General features: G+C 42.2%; 1 protein-coding gene and 1 non-coding gene across 2 annotated transcripts; both read left to right on the plus strand.

The window, feature by feature from the left end:
• The first annotated feature begins 6,479 nt into the window (after positions 1-6,479).
• Positions 6,480-7,151, plus strand: LOC137946351 (secreted RxLR effector protein 161-like). The gene has a single exon (XM_068792614.1). The coding sequence runs from the start codon at positions 6,480-6,482 to the stop codon at positions 7,149-7,151; it is 672 nt and encodes a 223-aa protein (XP_068648715.1).
• Positions 7,152-15,047: 7,896 nt separating this feature from the next.
• On the plus strand, positions 15,048-15,154 carry LOC137965138 (small nucleolar RNA R71). The gene has a single exon (XR_011116014.1). It is a non-coding gene; the product is annotated as a small nucleolar RNA R71 (small nucleolar RNA).
• The last annotated feature ends 1,937 nt before the right edge of the window (positions 15,155-17,091 follow it).

Below are 17,091 nucleotides of genomic sequence, written 5' to 3' on the forward strand. Positions count from 1 at the left end.
AGCCGTGAACAAATTTACATAAAGTTCAGGTCGGACCAAATGACTTGCACGAGCAAGTTTTTCTTGGAACAATTTCTGATATTGTTCTATAGTGCCAAGCTGTTTTAGATTGACCAAATCCCCAACTGGGTTGCTGCGAAGCGGAGGACCAAACCGTAGCATACAATTTTCTTTGAAAAATTCCCAATCATAGACCACAAATTCGTTTTTGAATTGATGAAACCACATAAGCGCTTCATCGAGCATGTGGAAGGCGGCTAATTGAACCTTGCCTTCGGGCAGAGTTCCTTGATTGGAAAAGAAATGATCACACCTGTGCAACCACATTAAAGGGTCGGAGGACCCATCATACGTTGGAAAATCAAGCTTTGTGTACCTTGGCACGGTAGGAGGGGCTGGATTGAGGCCCCCACGAGGTTGAGGTGTTTGGCGCAGGGGAGGAGGTGGAGGCGTTGGCAGAGGGTTGAGAGGATCTGCTGGACGTGATGAGGATGCCATCTGGACTGAAAGCTGGGTGAATCCTTCTTCCATACGTGACAGCAACATCTGGAATTTTCCCTCCAAGCCATTGATTTGAGATTGAAGACCAGCATGGTTTTCTTCCACAAAATTTCGAATTTCTGCAGGTGAAGAGGAATCACCAAGGGTGGTCCTGTCTGATACCACGTTGTTAAGCTCTCTAGCCATGGATCGAGTCACCCGGCGATCTCCTCTAGCTTCCAGATTGAATGATGAGGAAGGGAAGGATTTGGGGTTCCTGGAACGCCCAATGGTGAAGGAAGGGAGCCTTGAAAGGAGCTCCCACGTTAGGCCTCTTTTGAGAGAGAACCTGATCTCATTTAGACTAATGATCAATGCTTCCTTCATTCCTTCACTTGACGCCCTAAATAGGTCAAGGAAAACATCAAAGGTTCTATAATTACAATTAGACCCTTATGGAACTTCAAATTACAATTAAACCCCTAAGGTACTGAAATACAAGTTTACTCCATCTATTCTCTTCTCCGGTTAGCCACTCTTGATGCTATGGAGTCCATAACATGTTGTTGTTTAGCCTCGCTTTCAACACTCCCTCTCAACCCAATCTTCATCTCAACCACATCTCTCACCCTTCTTCTCTGTCCCACAAACACCACCACCCCGGCCTCTCTCAAAATCGAAGTCTATCATTCCATCTTCTCGTTGTCCGCTCTTTCAAAACCGAAGGCTATCATTTCCTCTTGGCGCCCCCTCTCCGAATACCCTATCGTTTCATCCTCTTGCCACCCCTTTTTCTCAAAACCGTAGTCGTACTCACCGTCCAAACCCGAATTTCAAAGGATAATTTAGTAGAGTAATTTTTATGGTTTCTAATAATTGAATCTAATTGTTGTATTTAATTACTATAATGATTTTTTGTAGTTTGTAAAGATTTTTCATGCGATTTACTGTTTAATTTCTGAATTTATGTTAATGAAAGTTTTTCTCAATTACAGATAAATTAAATTTTTATTTAAATTAAATTTATTGCTAAATTTAATTGAAACTGGATTGAATTGATCTATGCATTTATTAATTTTCTATATTTTTTTAAGGATTTCTATGCTATTGAATGTCGTATTTGACTTCGGTAATTTTAGCAAATTATTCGATAATGATGATTTTGATTGTTGTATTTTATTTTAGTTAATTAAATGAAGATTTTGTTCTAATGGATGATTTATTGAAGTTGATTTCTATTTTTTAATACAAATTTCAATTTTGTATTTTTAGGGTCTAAACCTTTTCTAATTTTTAAGGGTTTAGGGTTTGAAACCCTAAACCATCAACCCTATGCCCTAAACCCTAACCCTAACACAAACCCTCATTAATGGAAGTTGATTTTTGTTTTTTAATAAAAATTGCAATTTTGTGTGGAAGAACTTACCCTTTCAGCTCTAGATCTACCCATCCCACGCCATGTTACACGATCTATGACAAGGAACCCTAACATCTTGGTATCAAAGCAGGGTAACATGGGGGACCCGTCCCACAGTGAAGAGCTGAGAAACACTGCCAAATAATTGAAGGCAGACAATGCAGCTCAAATGGAAGAGATGATGGAGCAAATCACAAGTAGAGTCTCTGTGATTGTGGCTGGATTAAACCACCATCCAGACATCACACGAAGAATGGAAGGCACTCTTACATTAGAGGAGGAGAACAGCATTCTGGGCGCACTGGTCTACCAGCACAAGGTGGAGAGTCAATACCCAGGTACACCAAACTTGATTTCCCCACCTGCACAGGGTCTATTGACCCCTTAATTTGGCTACACAGATGTGAATTTTTTTCCCCACCAAGGCACACCTGAAATAGATAAAGTGAGCCTAGCTGCTTTCCATTTGCTAGATGAAGCACAACTCTGGTTTCATCAAGTGGAATTGGACCACCAGATCGTAGATTGGGAAGAGTTTAAAGAGTTGTGCACTATACATTTTGGACCGCCAGCTTACAGCAACCCGTTGGGAGACTTGGTCTTGTTAAGATAGACCGGTTCAGTGGAAGCTTACCAAACTCAATTTCAGGAAAAACTAGCTCGAGCAAGCCACCTAGTTCAAAGAGACCAGCATGTAAATCTATTTACAGTAGGGCTTAATGAATTGTTGAAGTTGGAGGTGAAGCTCCATGTGCCTACTGAGTTGGGCTGAGCTATGAATTTGGCTCGGGAAATGGAAGCAAGACAACACATTCAGAATAGGTGGAGTGGATGGCAAGGGGGAGAACCAGTGTGCCTGGGTGGGTGGCATGGGAGAGGGGGGGGAGGGGAAAGGAACTGTTCGCCTCCGGTGACAAGGCCACCACCGCCACCACCCAAAAATAATATTGGCCATACTATGGCAGCAACCACTAGAACTAGCAACTCACCACTCCCATATATCAAAAAATTAACTGGGATGGAAATGGCTGACTAAAGAGCGAAGAACCTCTGCTATTATTATGATGAACCTTACCGGACTAGCCACCAATGTAAAAGATTGTTTTGGTTGGAGTTGGAAGCATGGGCCGAAGAAGAAGAACCAACCGAGGGTACTCAAGTGGAGGTTGAACCAGAAATTTTCTTACATGCCATTACCAGACAAAAGTCATCCAAAACCATGCAAGTGCGAGCAAAGGTTACTGACCAAGAAGTTGTGGGTTAGTGGATCGGGCAGCACCCACAATTTCCTAAGCGTTACAGTGGTGAAACAGTTCCACCTTGGGATCCAACCTCACCCAATTGCCACGGTTTCAGTCGCCAATGGTGAGAAGGTTCCAAGCTACGGGGTCAGCAAGGGGGTATATTTTTCCATTGGTAACAACCACTTTACCACTAATCTTTTTATCATTTCCTTAGTCGGATTTGATATGGTGTTCGGGGTCAAGTGATTGCAAACATTAGGCCCAATTTTGTGGGATTTCTCGGCTTTAACAATGAGCTTTGTGTCGGAAGGCAAACCAATGCTGTCAAGGGGTAGTCAAGCTGCAGCCGCCCCCCATGTCCACCTATTACACAAGCAACACCCACCAGGCAACAACATAGACAAGTTACTAGAGGAGTTCTCTGACTTGTTTCGGGAAGCCATCCAGGCTCACCCCATTGAAGCACTGTGACCACCGAATTTGTTTAAAAGCCGGATCTGATGCAGTGGTGGTTAGACCCTACAGATATCCACACCTCCAGAAAGATGAAATTGAGCGACAGTGCAAAACCATGCTGGAACATGGCCTTATCCGAAGTAGTTGTTCCCCATTTTCTTCGCCGGTCATACTAGTTAAGAAACATGGTGGCACATGGCGGTTCTGTGTGGACTACAGGGAGCTCAATGAAAAAACCATCAAAGGCAAGTTTCCCATACCAGTGGTGGATGAGCTATTGGAAGAATTGCATGGGTCAAAAATTTTTACCAAGTTGGATTTGAGATCGAGTTATCACCAAATAAGAATGCATCCTCCAGATATCAAGAAAACCGCATTCCGTACTCACCATGGACACTTCGAATTCGTGGTGATGCCTTTCGGGTTATCCAATGCATTGTCCACCTTTTAGGCTTTGATGAATGAGGTATTCTGTGATTATCTTCACAAATTAGTATTGGTTTTTTTATTATACTCTGATTTACAGCTCATCAAGAGCATAGAATTTAGAAGACTTATGACTTATTTTCCAACTCCTCCGAGCACATCATCTCTTTCATGAAACCCTCCAAATGTTCAATTGGGAAGGCCCAAGGTACCTATCTTGGCCACATCATCTCAGTAGAGGGCATCATAGTGGACCCAGAAAAAATTACAACACTCACCAACTGGCCTCAACCGCACAACATTTCAACCTTAAGAGGATTTTTGGGGCTAGTGGGCTATTATCGGAAATTCATACAAAATTATAGATGGCTGGCCAGTCCATTGACCAGTCTTCTCAAGCGCAATGCCTTCGATTGGGATGATGCAGCAATAAAATCTTTCAAGGCACTCAAGCAGGCTTTATCTTCCACTCCAGTCCTACAATTGCCGGACTTTGAGACCCTATTTTTGGTGGAGTTGAAGCTTCCAGAGGGGGTATTGGGGTAGTACTACAACAAGCACAACACGCCATTGCATATTTTAGTCCGCAACTAGCAGCACATAACCGGAAATTACCTGCTTATGAGCGCGAGCTGATTGGGTTGGCCAAGGCAGTTCAACACTGGCGGCCCTACTTGTCGGGATGCATTTTCCTCATCCGAACTGACCACTACAGCCTCAAATTTCTGCTAGCACAACGCATCTCGACGTCCCCATAGCAACACTAGATCAGCAAAATATTGGGGTTTGACTTCACAGTGGAACACAAGCCGAGCAAATTGAACAAGGTGGCAGATGTTTTATCCCGACATATGGAAGAACTGTACCAAGTCTATGTGATTAGCCAGCCAAAGTCTCTCTTGCTCGATTCCATTAAAGAGGACCAGCGGACTAATACAGCACTCTGGGAGCTCTCATAGAAGATCATGGCATGAACCATGGACTCCAAGTGGGCTATACGAGACAACACCATTAGGTATGGCAGTCGCATCTATTTACCACACTCCTCTCCCTTGGTCACCTTAATTTTATCCTCCTACCATGATAGTACTCATGAGGGTGTTCAAAAGATGTTGCATCGGATTAAGGCCAATTTTTACTGGCAGGGCATGAAGTCTGCAATTGCTGAGTATGTAGCCTCGTGTCATACCTGTCAATGCAATAAGGCTGAATATTTATCCTCAGTGGGCATCCTTAAACCACTTGCCCTTCCTACATAGGTTTGGGCTGATCTTTCCATGGACTTCATTGATGGAATTTGACGGTGTACTTGTCTTCATTGATGGTGGCCCTGTTTGAAACCCATTTCACGCTCATCTTCAGATGCCGGAAGCGAAGAACCATCATATTGCTTTCTCTTTTTCCTGTAAGAGCCTCCTCCTAAGCGCTTGTCATTACTGTTTGTAGGAACGCTTTCCTTTCTTCGATGTATTTGACAGTGTTCTTGTCTTCATCGGCGTTGGTCCTGTTTGAAACCCATTTCTCTCTCATCTTCGGAGGCTGGAAGCGAGGAACCATCATATTGCTTTCTCTTTTTCCTGTAAGAGCCTCGTCCTTAGCTCTTGTCATTTCTATTTGTAGGAATGCTTTCTTCTCTTTGTTGTATTTGCCAGTGTTCTTGTCATCATTGGCGCTAGTCCTGTTCGAAACCCATTTCTCTGTCATCTTCGGAGGCCTAAAGCGAAGAACCATTATATTGCTTTCTCTTTTTCCTGTAAGAGCCTCCTCCTTTTCTCTTATCATTTCTGTTTGTAGGAACGCTTCCTTTCTTCACATTTTCATTTGCACCTGCTAGACAATTTTTGTTCCCGTACTTTTTCTGTAAGGGAAACACTCTCTACTCGACTCAGTTGGGTTTCTTCAAAATGGTGCAGTGTTGTAGGAACTCGTCTGCTCGCCCTACATGAAATTATTGCAGATAAACAAAAGAGGAGAAGAAAACGAAACAGGAGGAGAATAAAAGAAGAAAGAGTGATGCAAAATCACCTGCAGGGAGGCTGGGAAGAGTCATCCATGACCAGTCAGAGAAACGTTTCCGCCTCTTCCCTCTCCGTACCTCTGGTAGGTCTTCTTCGTTATTCTCTGTTTCTCTCCTCCATTGGCCTCTTTTAGAATTCATGAGCTGTTGCGGTCCTTGTAGTTGTTATCAAGTTGATTTGTATTTATGTATTTATGAATTATGATAAGGGAGGGCAATGGTTTCTCCTCCACTGTCTCCCCTGTCGCTACTTTATCCTCTATTTCCATTCCCACTTGTTACAAACAGGCCATGGCGCATGAGTGTTGGCTAGCTCACGTAGTTCTTAGGACTGGAAGTCCATCATCAGGCCAATGGTATTTTCTTAAACCAGCATAAGTATCTTCAAGATGTTATTACCTTGGCTGGTTTGGAGAACACTTCTTCTGTTGATACTCCTATGGAGGTAAATGTCAAATACATGAATGATGAAGGGGACCTTCTAGATGACCCTACTCTCTATCGACGCTTGGTTGGGAGTCTCATCTACTTGACCACTACTCGCCCCGACATCTCCTATGCCATTTATCAGGTCAGTCAGTTTATGTCCTCTCCTCATTATCTCCATATCGCTGCAGTTCGACGCATCATCCGCTATCTTCGAGGTTCTCCTACTAGTGGGTTATTCTTTCCTACAGGCTCCTCTCTTCAACTTATTGCATATAGAGATGCTGATTGGGCTGGGTGTCCGGATACTCGTCGCTCTACTACAAGTTGGTGTATGTTTTTAGGTGATGCCTTAAATTCTTGGAGATGTAAGAAACAATATCGTGTTTCTAAATCCTCTACTGAAGCTGAGTATCGTGCCATGTCTACTGCTTGTTCTGAGATTGTATGGCTACGCAGTCTTCTTACGGAGCTTGAGTTCCCTCAGACTAATTTTACCCCTCTTCATGTTGATAACACTAGTGCTATTCAGATTTCTATCAACCTTGTTTTCCATGAACGCACCAAGCACATCGAGGTTGATTGTCATTTTATCCGCGATACCTTAGATAGTCGGGTGATCTCTGATGTAAATTTTAGTTACATCAGCTTTAATACCTCGCAAGCGTACGAATCGTTCATGTAATTTAGCGGGAAGCGAGGGTCATATCCACAGGGAGGACTGAATTTTTGTGTATTCTTCAGTCAACTAGCCTAACCAAATATGATGAATTAATATGAACTAAACACTAATTATATCCTAAATTATCAAGCAATCATCTGGTTAACTACTTGCACAATAGGAAACGTCGACTCTGGATTTTACGGTGATTCGTGCCTCTCTCGAGCGCCACGTAACCACGGATCCGATTTCTCAATCCTTGTGTCTAGCCCCTCTTGGGCGCATAGAGTAAAAGACAGAAATTGGAATAAAATACCAAAATCCAACCTCAATTATAATCCTACCCTAATTAGCTAATTTACTCAAATATCTGGAAAACAAATATTCAATAAACATTAATTATCAAATCAGATTCAATAAACATTCAAAACCTAAGTTCAAACTATATAAAAAATTAAATTCAAAAATGACGAATTACTCCCCTTCTTCTTCCTCTCGCTCGGGCAGCAACTCGTTCTCACGGGTGCTGCAATTTCCCGAAGTTAATGGCTTCGGGTTGGTAAGAGTGAGTGGCCGGAGGTAGAGACGATGCTGGTGACGAAGGTTGGAAGCCGACGGAAGGAGGTAACGTCCGGCGAAGAACAAAACAGAGCTGACGTTCTCTAACCGGCTCTCTCAAGTCTCGGTCTGAGTCGGAATAGCTCCGGGAATGGTCGGAAATATGTAATAGACGTTGGAGGATGGTCGGAAAGCGGAATTGGCACCGAAGAAGCCCTCTCGGATCACCCCCCCCCCCCCCCCCGGCCTGGCGCGCAGAAAATAGCACTGTACCCGACGGAGACTCTCTTGAGCTCTCCTCGGGTTTGTTCTCGGCTGCTAGATGGCGGTGGACGACGGTGGTGCGGCGAAAGGCAGTGGCCCGGTGAACGACGGTGGGAGACTCCTCTCGGGTCCTCCTCTATTTTCGGTCCTCTGTTTTGGTCGACGACCTTCTTTTCTCCTGACGCCCCCCCCCCCCCCCCCCCCCCCCCCTCGCCCTTTCTTTAATACCCTCTTCTTTATGATTTGACCTAAAAATCATCTCCATTTCACTAAGGGCATTTTTGTAAATATCTCCTTCTCCACCAAAATTCTCCTGAAATTCCATAATTGAATCTATAAAATGCATTTCAGGAAGAAATAAACCTTAAAAATAATGAAATATAATTCAGGAGAGAAAAATATGCAATATCGACAGTGATTAATGCCAAATTCAATAAATGCTCATTTCATTTGAAAATCGATAAATAACCACCTATAACACTATTATAAAGGTTATTCTATTATAATTAACCTAGTTCTCATGTCAGAATATGACATCTATCACACCCCCAAACCTAAATCTTTGCTAGTCCCTAGCAAAACAACAATCGAACCAAAATTAAGCCTAGGAAAACAAAATGCCACTTTTGTAGGGAGCACGATTGCATTTAGTGCATGCAACAAGCCGTTAAACCCCTACTCTGCAGTAGTGGACGAGTTATGTCTCGTGAGGGTTTGCATGGAATTTACCCACAAAATTCATTTAAATCAATAATATAAAAAGAAAAAACTGAAGAAAATTTACTCCTCATTAGTATATGACTAACACTTAGTATCGTAAAATATCTGAAAATCATATGAGATCTTGCGCAATTTGAAAACCTGTGTAAAATATAGCATATTATCAATCCAAATACACTCATTGTTACTCCACCTGAACCAATGTGACCCATAAGCAATTACTTCAACAGAACAAAGAGGCAACAAATAACAATAAAATCCTGGTCACATCACAATTAAGAGAAAATAGTAGAGTAAGCCTGTTGTCTGACAATCTCACAAAAGAAATATACCAATTTCAATCTTGACCTGCAACTTCTTTCAAATTACAATTCATCATCAAAGTTAAGGAAACTCATTGCTTCCAAATTTAAAACCATTTTACGCTATTACCCGTGCACTTTTGCTATTACCAGCGTAATTTTTGTTTCACTGAATACTTCTGGTATTACCACCATTCGTCTTCACTGTACATGCACTTATTTTAAGTAACCGACTGTTCTGGTGCATGTCCCTGGGTTAGCCCAGGCTGTTTCTGAAGTTATCTTTTTTTTCAAGCAAGAGCATTTCCATTTACATTCATACATTACAACAAGGAATTTCACTGAGGTACAAAAAGGAATGAGTTCAAACAGGCATACAAGACTATTCAGACTAACATAGATCAACACTAGATTTACATGTTCTCTTTTGCAACTAAGTTCTAAGTCTAATGCAATAGTAAGTTATCCCATTGAATTCTCATGGATCCCAACAAATGATATCAGATTTCTAATAGGCATATTCTACACAGTTTTACGAAAAGTTTTGAAACACATTTGAGCAACTTATTTTAACTCTACTAACGTTAACCACATACTAAGAGGAGTAATTTGAAAACCACGAACAGAAATCAAAAGAAAATTATTGCTAAGACATAAAAGAGTCGTTTCCCCCCCCCCCCCCCCCCCCCCCCCCCCAAACCTAAACCTGACATTGTCCTCAATGGGGAAAAGGTAAAACACTATAACGACTACAAAAAGGAATAACATTTTAGCTAGTTATACTCCAGCAGGGTGAGGGTTAAGCTCCCTCAGGGCTCCTAAATCCATAGGTGGTACCATATGTGTTTGGTCATCAATAATAATACCGAAAAGTCAATAAAGACCCCCAGGAATGATACATAGTCTCCCTCGAAGAAGGTTTACTCGTATCAGCCGTACCCGTAGGTAATCATCCATAGATGAAACCGCTATCCCACATCACACTTTGAAGAAATCTCCGTGTGACTGGCCACTGAAGGTAGCAGGAGTCACGCGCTAAACACAAGTCCTTAAGTTACTCACCATAAGCTTTCATTCAATACTTCAAGATCGAACTGGTCAATCCCAGAACGGTTGTTTGAGTATAGGCCTCTCAAACTAGGGACCAAAAGTCTGGTCATTGACTACTGGAACCATTTATGCTCTCAGCCGGCAAATAAGAATGGATAAACCAAAAAAAATAAAAAAAAATAAAACTGTAATGTACAAAGTGATTGAAACGTGGGGATTGCCCACAATGTGCTAAGTTTATAGTCGTAAGCAAGACTCTGATGCATTCAAGATGCTAAGACAGGTTCCTCCAAGAAAATCACCATCACCTCCTCCGGTGTGGGGACATTCTCAAGATACAGTTTGAGCATCTGACCGTTAACTTTGAAGACCGACCCATCTCTGTGATTGCGGATCTCAATAGCGCCATGAGGAAACACCTGTGTAACTTCAAATGGACCGGACCACCTGGATCTTAGCTTCCCTAGAAACAAATGCAATCATGAGTTATAAAGTAAAACATTCTACCCAATAGTAAAAGACTTGCAAAAAATAGATTTATCATGTAAAAGCTTTGTTCGCTTCTTATATAGTTTGGCATTCTCATAAGCATCCTGACGTATCTCCTCTAACTCATTCAATTGCAATTTTCTCTCCTCACCCGCTTGAGTTAAATCAAAATTCAAAACCTTAATGGCCCAATAAGCTCTATGCTCAAGCTCAACAGGTAGATGACATGCTTTGCCGAACACTAGGCGAAATGGAGACATCCCAATAGGACTCTTATAAGCGGTTTGATAGGCCCATAAAGCATCGTCCAATCGAGTGGACCAATCTTTCCTATCAAAGCGAACCAACTTCTCCAAAATCCGTTTGATTTCCCTATTAGAGATTTCCACTTGACCACAAGTTTGCGGGTGGTACGGAGTGGACACCCGATGAGTGATGGAATATTTCTTCAATAAGGTCTCAAATGCTCTGTTACAAAAATGAGATCCCCCATCACTGATGATCGCTCTCGGGGTACCAAACCGATTAAAGATATTTTCTTTTAAAAATTTTACCACCACTTTGTGATCGTTTGTCTTACATGAAATAGCTTCAATCCATTTAGAGACATATTCAACAACAACAAGGATGTATTGATAGCCGAACGAGACAGGAAAAGGACCCATGAAGTCAATACCCCACACATCAAACAATTCAACAATAAGAATGGGGTTAAGAGGCATCATGTTCTTCCTAGACAAACAACCAATTCGTTGGCATTTATCACACACCTGACAAAACTCATGGGCATCTCTAAATAATGACAGCCAATAGAAACCACATTACAAGACTTTAGCTGCGGTCTTTCTAGCACCAAAATGTCCACCACATGCGTGGGAATGACAAAATTCAAGAATGTTGGCAAAGTCTTGCTCATGTACACAACGCTTAATGACTTGGTCAGAACACACCTTGAACAAATAAGGGTCATCCCAAAAAAAATGTTTCACTTGGGAAAAGAATTTCAACCGATCTTGTTTACTCCAATAATCAGGAATCTTATGAGTTACAAGATAGTTGACTATGTCAGCAAACCAAGGCAACTCGGATACTTGGAGAAGTTGTTCATCAGGGAAGGAATCATTTAAAGGAAAGGAATCCTTCCTGAGGTACTACACAGATCCTAGATAGATGATCAGCTACAACATTCTCACAACCCTTCTTATCTCGAATCTCAAGGTCAAATTCTTGCAATTGCAAGATCCATCTAATCAAGGGAGGTTTAGTGTCCTTGATGGATAATAAGTACTTCAAAGCAGAATGATCAGTGAACACTATAACCTTTGACCCTAACAGATATGATCTGAATTTGTTCAAGGCAAACACAACAGCTAGCAACTCCTTCTCAGTGGTAGTGTAATTCAATTGAGCATCATGAAGAGTGCGGCTAGCATATTGAATGACACAGGGCATTTTATCCATCTTTTGCCCCAAAACAGCCCCCAATGCATAGTCAGAGGCATCACACATCAACTCAAAAGGCAAAGACCAAATAGGGGGTTGGACAATGGGTGCAGTGGACAAACATTTCTTCAGTGTCTCAAAAGCATGAATACATGCATCATCAAAGGCAAAAGCAACATCTTGAGCAAGTAAATTCGTCAAAGGACGAGAAATTTTGCTAAAGTCTTTAATGAAACGCCTATAGAACCCAGCATGGCCAAGGAAAGAACGCACCCCCTTCACAGAAGTAGGTGGTGGCAGATTTGCAATTAGGTCAACCTTGGCTTTGTCCACTTCTACACCCCACTCAGACACTACATGTCCTAAAACAATTCCTTCTTTCACCATAAAGTGGCATTTCTCCCAATTCAAGACTAAATTGGACTTAATGCAATGGGACAATACGAGTGAAAGATTGTGCAGACATGTATCAAAACTAGAGCCAAACACAAAAAAGTCATCCATAAAGACCTCTAAAAATTCACCAATCATGTCAGAAAAGATACTCATCATGCACCGTTGGAAAGTGGTGGGCGCATTGCATAAACCAAAAGGCATGCGTCTGTAAGCATAGGTGCCAAACAGACACGTGAATGTGGTCTTTTCCTGGTCTTCTGGAGCAATGGGAATTTGATTGTAGCCGGAGTATCCATCTAAGAAACAATAAAAATTGTGGCCGGCCAATCACTCTAGTACCTGATCAATGAAAGGTAGTGGGAAGTGATCCTTCCTAGTGGCGGAATTAAGTTTTCTATAGTCAATTCAGACACGCCAGTTGGTGGTAGTTCTTGTGGGAATCAATTCACCACTCTCACTTTTCATTATCGTTATCCCCCCTTTCTTAGGGACAACTTGAATTGGACTCACCCAGGTGCTATCGGAAATAGGGTAAATGATTCCTGTCACAAGCAACCTGATGACTTCTTCTCTCACAACCTCCAGCATATGGGGATTTAACCTACGTTGCATCTCACGTGAGGCTTTAGTCCCCTCCTCCAAATGAATACAATGCATGCATATGGAGGGGCTAATCCCTTTTAAGGCATCAAGAGTCCACCCCAATGCCTCTCTGTGTTCTTGTAAAACTTCAGTCAATTGTTCCTCCTGCTCAGTACTCAAATCAGAGGAAATAATGACTGGTAATGAGTTCATGGGCCCCAAGAACGCATACTTCAACGTGGAAGGAAATGGTTTAAGATCTAGCTTGGAAGTTTCAAGAGGTTTGTCCAAGTCAAGAGGAAGATCCTGTGGATGATCAGTTGTGATAACCTCATAAGCTTCATCCAACAGAGGTATAGAATTGAGTAAAGAATTAACCTCTCGAAAATATGTTTCCTCATCAAAATAGTCCATGTCTAAAGATGTTATGCAAGACTCAAAAGATTCAAGAGTGGATTCGTCATCAAGCATAACAGTTTCTATCTTAAATGTAGGACTCAGATCATCAGACTCAAGTGGGTGGTGCCCGGCATTAAATACATTCAATGAGACCTTAAAATTTCCAAAAGACAACTCCAATTCACCACTTTTACAATGAATGATAGCATTAGATGTGGCTAAGAAGGGACGTCCTAGGATGACAGGAATTTGGTTGGTCACATTGACTACTGGTTCTGTATCAAGAACAATGAAATCAACCGGGAACAGAAATTTGTCCACTTTTATCAAAACATCTTCAATTATTCCTCGTGGTATCTTGACAGAACAGTCAGCTAGTTGAAGTGTGATGGGAGTAGGCTTCAATTCCCCCAAACCTAATTGCTGGTACACAAAGAAAGGAAGCAAATTCACACTTGCTCCTAAGTCAAGAAGAGCTCTCTGGATGGTATGTTCACCAATGACACATGAAATTGTGGGACATCCAGGATCTTTAACTTTAGGAGGAGTGTTGTGCTTCAGAATTGAGCTTACATTCTCAGTAAGAAAGACCTTTTTGTTAACATGTTGTTTTCTCTTCTGTGTACAAAGGTCTTTCAAAAATCGGGCATAGGCAGGGACTTGTCTAATAGCATCAAGAAGTGGAATGTTAATGTGAACCTTACTAAATAGTTCCAACGTTTCATGCATGCTATCTCCTTTCCTAGGTGGGCCCGATAACCTCTGCGGATAAGGAGCTAGTGGGACTTGGTTAGGGATCTGCTTGGCTGTTGGTGAAGAACTTGGAGGTTCTCCACCCAATGATGTGTCCCCATTGTCATCCTTTGACTCCTTAGACTTAGTGGTCCCTACCCCATTGTTCAACTCATGACCACTCCTAAGGGTGGTTATGGCTTTGGCTTGCTCATGGTGGGGTTTGGAATTCAACCCACTCTCATGTGTGCTTTTGGGGTTAGGAATGGTTTGACTCGGGAGTCTATTTTGTGCTTGTTCACTCATGTGGCTGGCCAACTGACTCACTTGCATTTCAAGTTTAGCAATGGAGGACTGTGTATTCTGCATGAATAATTGAAGTGTATCCTCAAGTGAAGGTTTTTGTGGAATCAATGGTTGTTGAGTCAAGTGTGGACGCGGAGCTTGGGTTTGAGTAAACCCTGGAGGACCCCCAACTTGTGGGCCCTTGGACCATGAGAAATTTGGGTGCCTAGCCCAACCCTGATTATATGTTTCTGAAAAATGATCGTTCCGGTTTGGTCTATGAAAATTTTGGACTGCATTCAAGTCCTCAATGAGCTCTGGGTAGGATGAACTAGATGGACACATTTGTGTGGGATGAGATGAACCAGAGCATATGGCACAGACAGTAGATGGGTTAGGAGCAGGTGAATTCTTGGACACCATAAGGGCATCAATTTTTCTAGTCAACCCCTCAATCTTGGCCATGAGCATGGGTGTTTCACTAACCTCGTAGAGACCCCCTCTTTTGGCTTCGTGGGATCTCCTATCAACATTAAATGATGAACCCCATTGCTGAGATTGATCACTCAACATTTCAAAGAAGTCCCACGCCTCACTAGCACTCTTACCCATCAAACTCCCACCACTCGTTGCATCTACCATGGATCTAACCTGGGGTGTAAGTCCTTGATAAAAGTATTGCACTAAATGCCATTTCTCAAACCCATGATGCGGACACCTACGGATCAAATCCTTCCATTTCTCCCAAGCCTCATAAAAGTGTTCACCCTCCTACTGCATAAAGTTGGAGATTTCTCTCCTGAGGGCTGTAGTTCTCTGAATGGGAAAGTACTTGGATAAGAATTTTGTGACTAAGGTGTCCCATGAAGTAATGTTGCCCACCTCCAAGGAATTAAGCCAAGACTTGGCCTTATCCTTAAGTGAAAATGGAAAAAGTCTTAACCGGATAGAGTCATCTGAGAAATTCTGGAATTTAAAAGTTGCACAAATATCTAAGAACTCCTTGATGTGGTTATATGGGTCTTCCTTCTCCAACCCATAGAATGTAGGGAGGAGTTGGATCACACCCGGTTTCAACTCATAACTGGCAGCTGTAGTGGGTGGCAATATAATGCAAGAAGGTGATGTGAAGTGGGATGGGATAGAATAATCCCTCAGGGCTCTCCGGTCACCTGCTGCAGGTAACTGTAATGGTTCGCCCTGATTGGCCATGGTAGCTCCTAACTTGACTTCGGGTGTTTTCCTACAAATATGTTCTACCTCTTCAACAAAGGGAGCTAATGGTCCACCTAGGGAGCGGCGCCCGTGCATAAAAACATAAAAAGAAACAAAACGAACTATCAAATTAAGCTAACAAACTCACTACTAAAAATATGAACTAACTAGAAGAAATAAAAATAATTCCATAAAAAATACCAAGCTAAAATTATGAAAGCAAAAAATAAAAAATAAAAAATAAAAATAAAAATAAATAAAATAAAATAAATAAAAATAAAATAAATAAAATAAAATAAAAATAAATCTAACCTAAGACTATGGAGAACACAGAAATACACTTAATACGTGCCTCCCCGGCAACGGCACCAAAAATTTGATGTAAATTTTAGTTACATCGGCTTTAATACCTCGCAAGCGTACGAATCGTTCATGTAATTTAGCAGGAAGCGAGGGTCAGATCCACAGGGAGGACTGAATTTTTGTGTATTCTTCAGTCAACTGGCCTAACCAAATATGATGAATTAATATGAACTAAACACTAATTATATCCTAAATTATCAAGCAATCATCTGGTTAACTACTTGCTCAATAGGAAACGTCAACTCTGGATATTATGGTGATTCGTGCCTCTCTCGAGCGCCACGTAACCACGGATCCGATTTCTCAATCCTTGTGTATAGCCCCTCTCGGGCGCATAGAGTAAAAGACAGAAATCGGATTAAAATGCCAAAATCCAACCTCAATTATAATCCTACCCTAATTAGCTAATTTACTCAAATATCCGAAAAACAAATATTCAATAAACATTAATTATCAAATCAGATTCAATAAACATTCAAAACCTAAGTTCAAACTATATAAAAAATTAAATTCAAAAATGACGAATTACTCCCCTTCTTCTTCCTCTTGCTCGGGCAGCAACTCGTTCTCATGGGTGCTGCAATTTCCCCAAGTTAATGGCTTCGGGTTGGCAAGAGTGAGTGGCCGGAGGTGGAGACGACGCCGGTGATGAAGGTTGGAAGCCGACGGACGGAGGTAACGTCCGGCGAAGAACGAAACAGAGCTGACGTTCTCTAACTGGCTCTCTCGAGTCTCGGTCTGAGTTGGAATAGCTCCGGGAATGGTCGAAAATATGTAATAGACGCCGGAGGATGGTCGGAAAGTGGAATTGGCACCAGAGAAGCCCTCTCGGATCCCCTCCCGGCCTGGCGAGCAGAAAATAGCACTGTCAAAATCACACCGACGGAGACTCTCTCGAGCTCTCCTCGGGTTTGTTCTCGGTTGCTGGACGGCGGTGGACAGCGGTGGACGGCGGTGAACAACGATGGCACGGCGAAAGGCAGTGGCCCAGCGAACGACGATGGGAGACTCCTCTCGGGTCCTCCCCTGTTTCCGGTCCTCTGTTTTGGTCGACGACCCTCTTTTCTCTTGACACCCCCCCCTCTCTTTAATACCCTCTTCTTTATTTTAAAATGATTTGACCTAAAAATCACCTCCATTTCACTAAGGGCATTTTGGTAAATATC

This window comes from Aristolochia californica, unplaced genomic scaffold, assembly GCF_029961685.1.
Source record: "Aristolochia californica isolate CCGP_79_NKW_82.1479 unplaced genomic scaffold, dmAriCali1.0.hap1 SCAF_1, whole genome shotgun sequence".
Taxonomy (NCBI): Eukaryota; Viridiplantae; Streptophyta; class Magnoliopsida; order Piperales; family Aristolochiaceae; genus Aristolochia; species Aristolochia californica.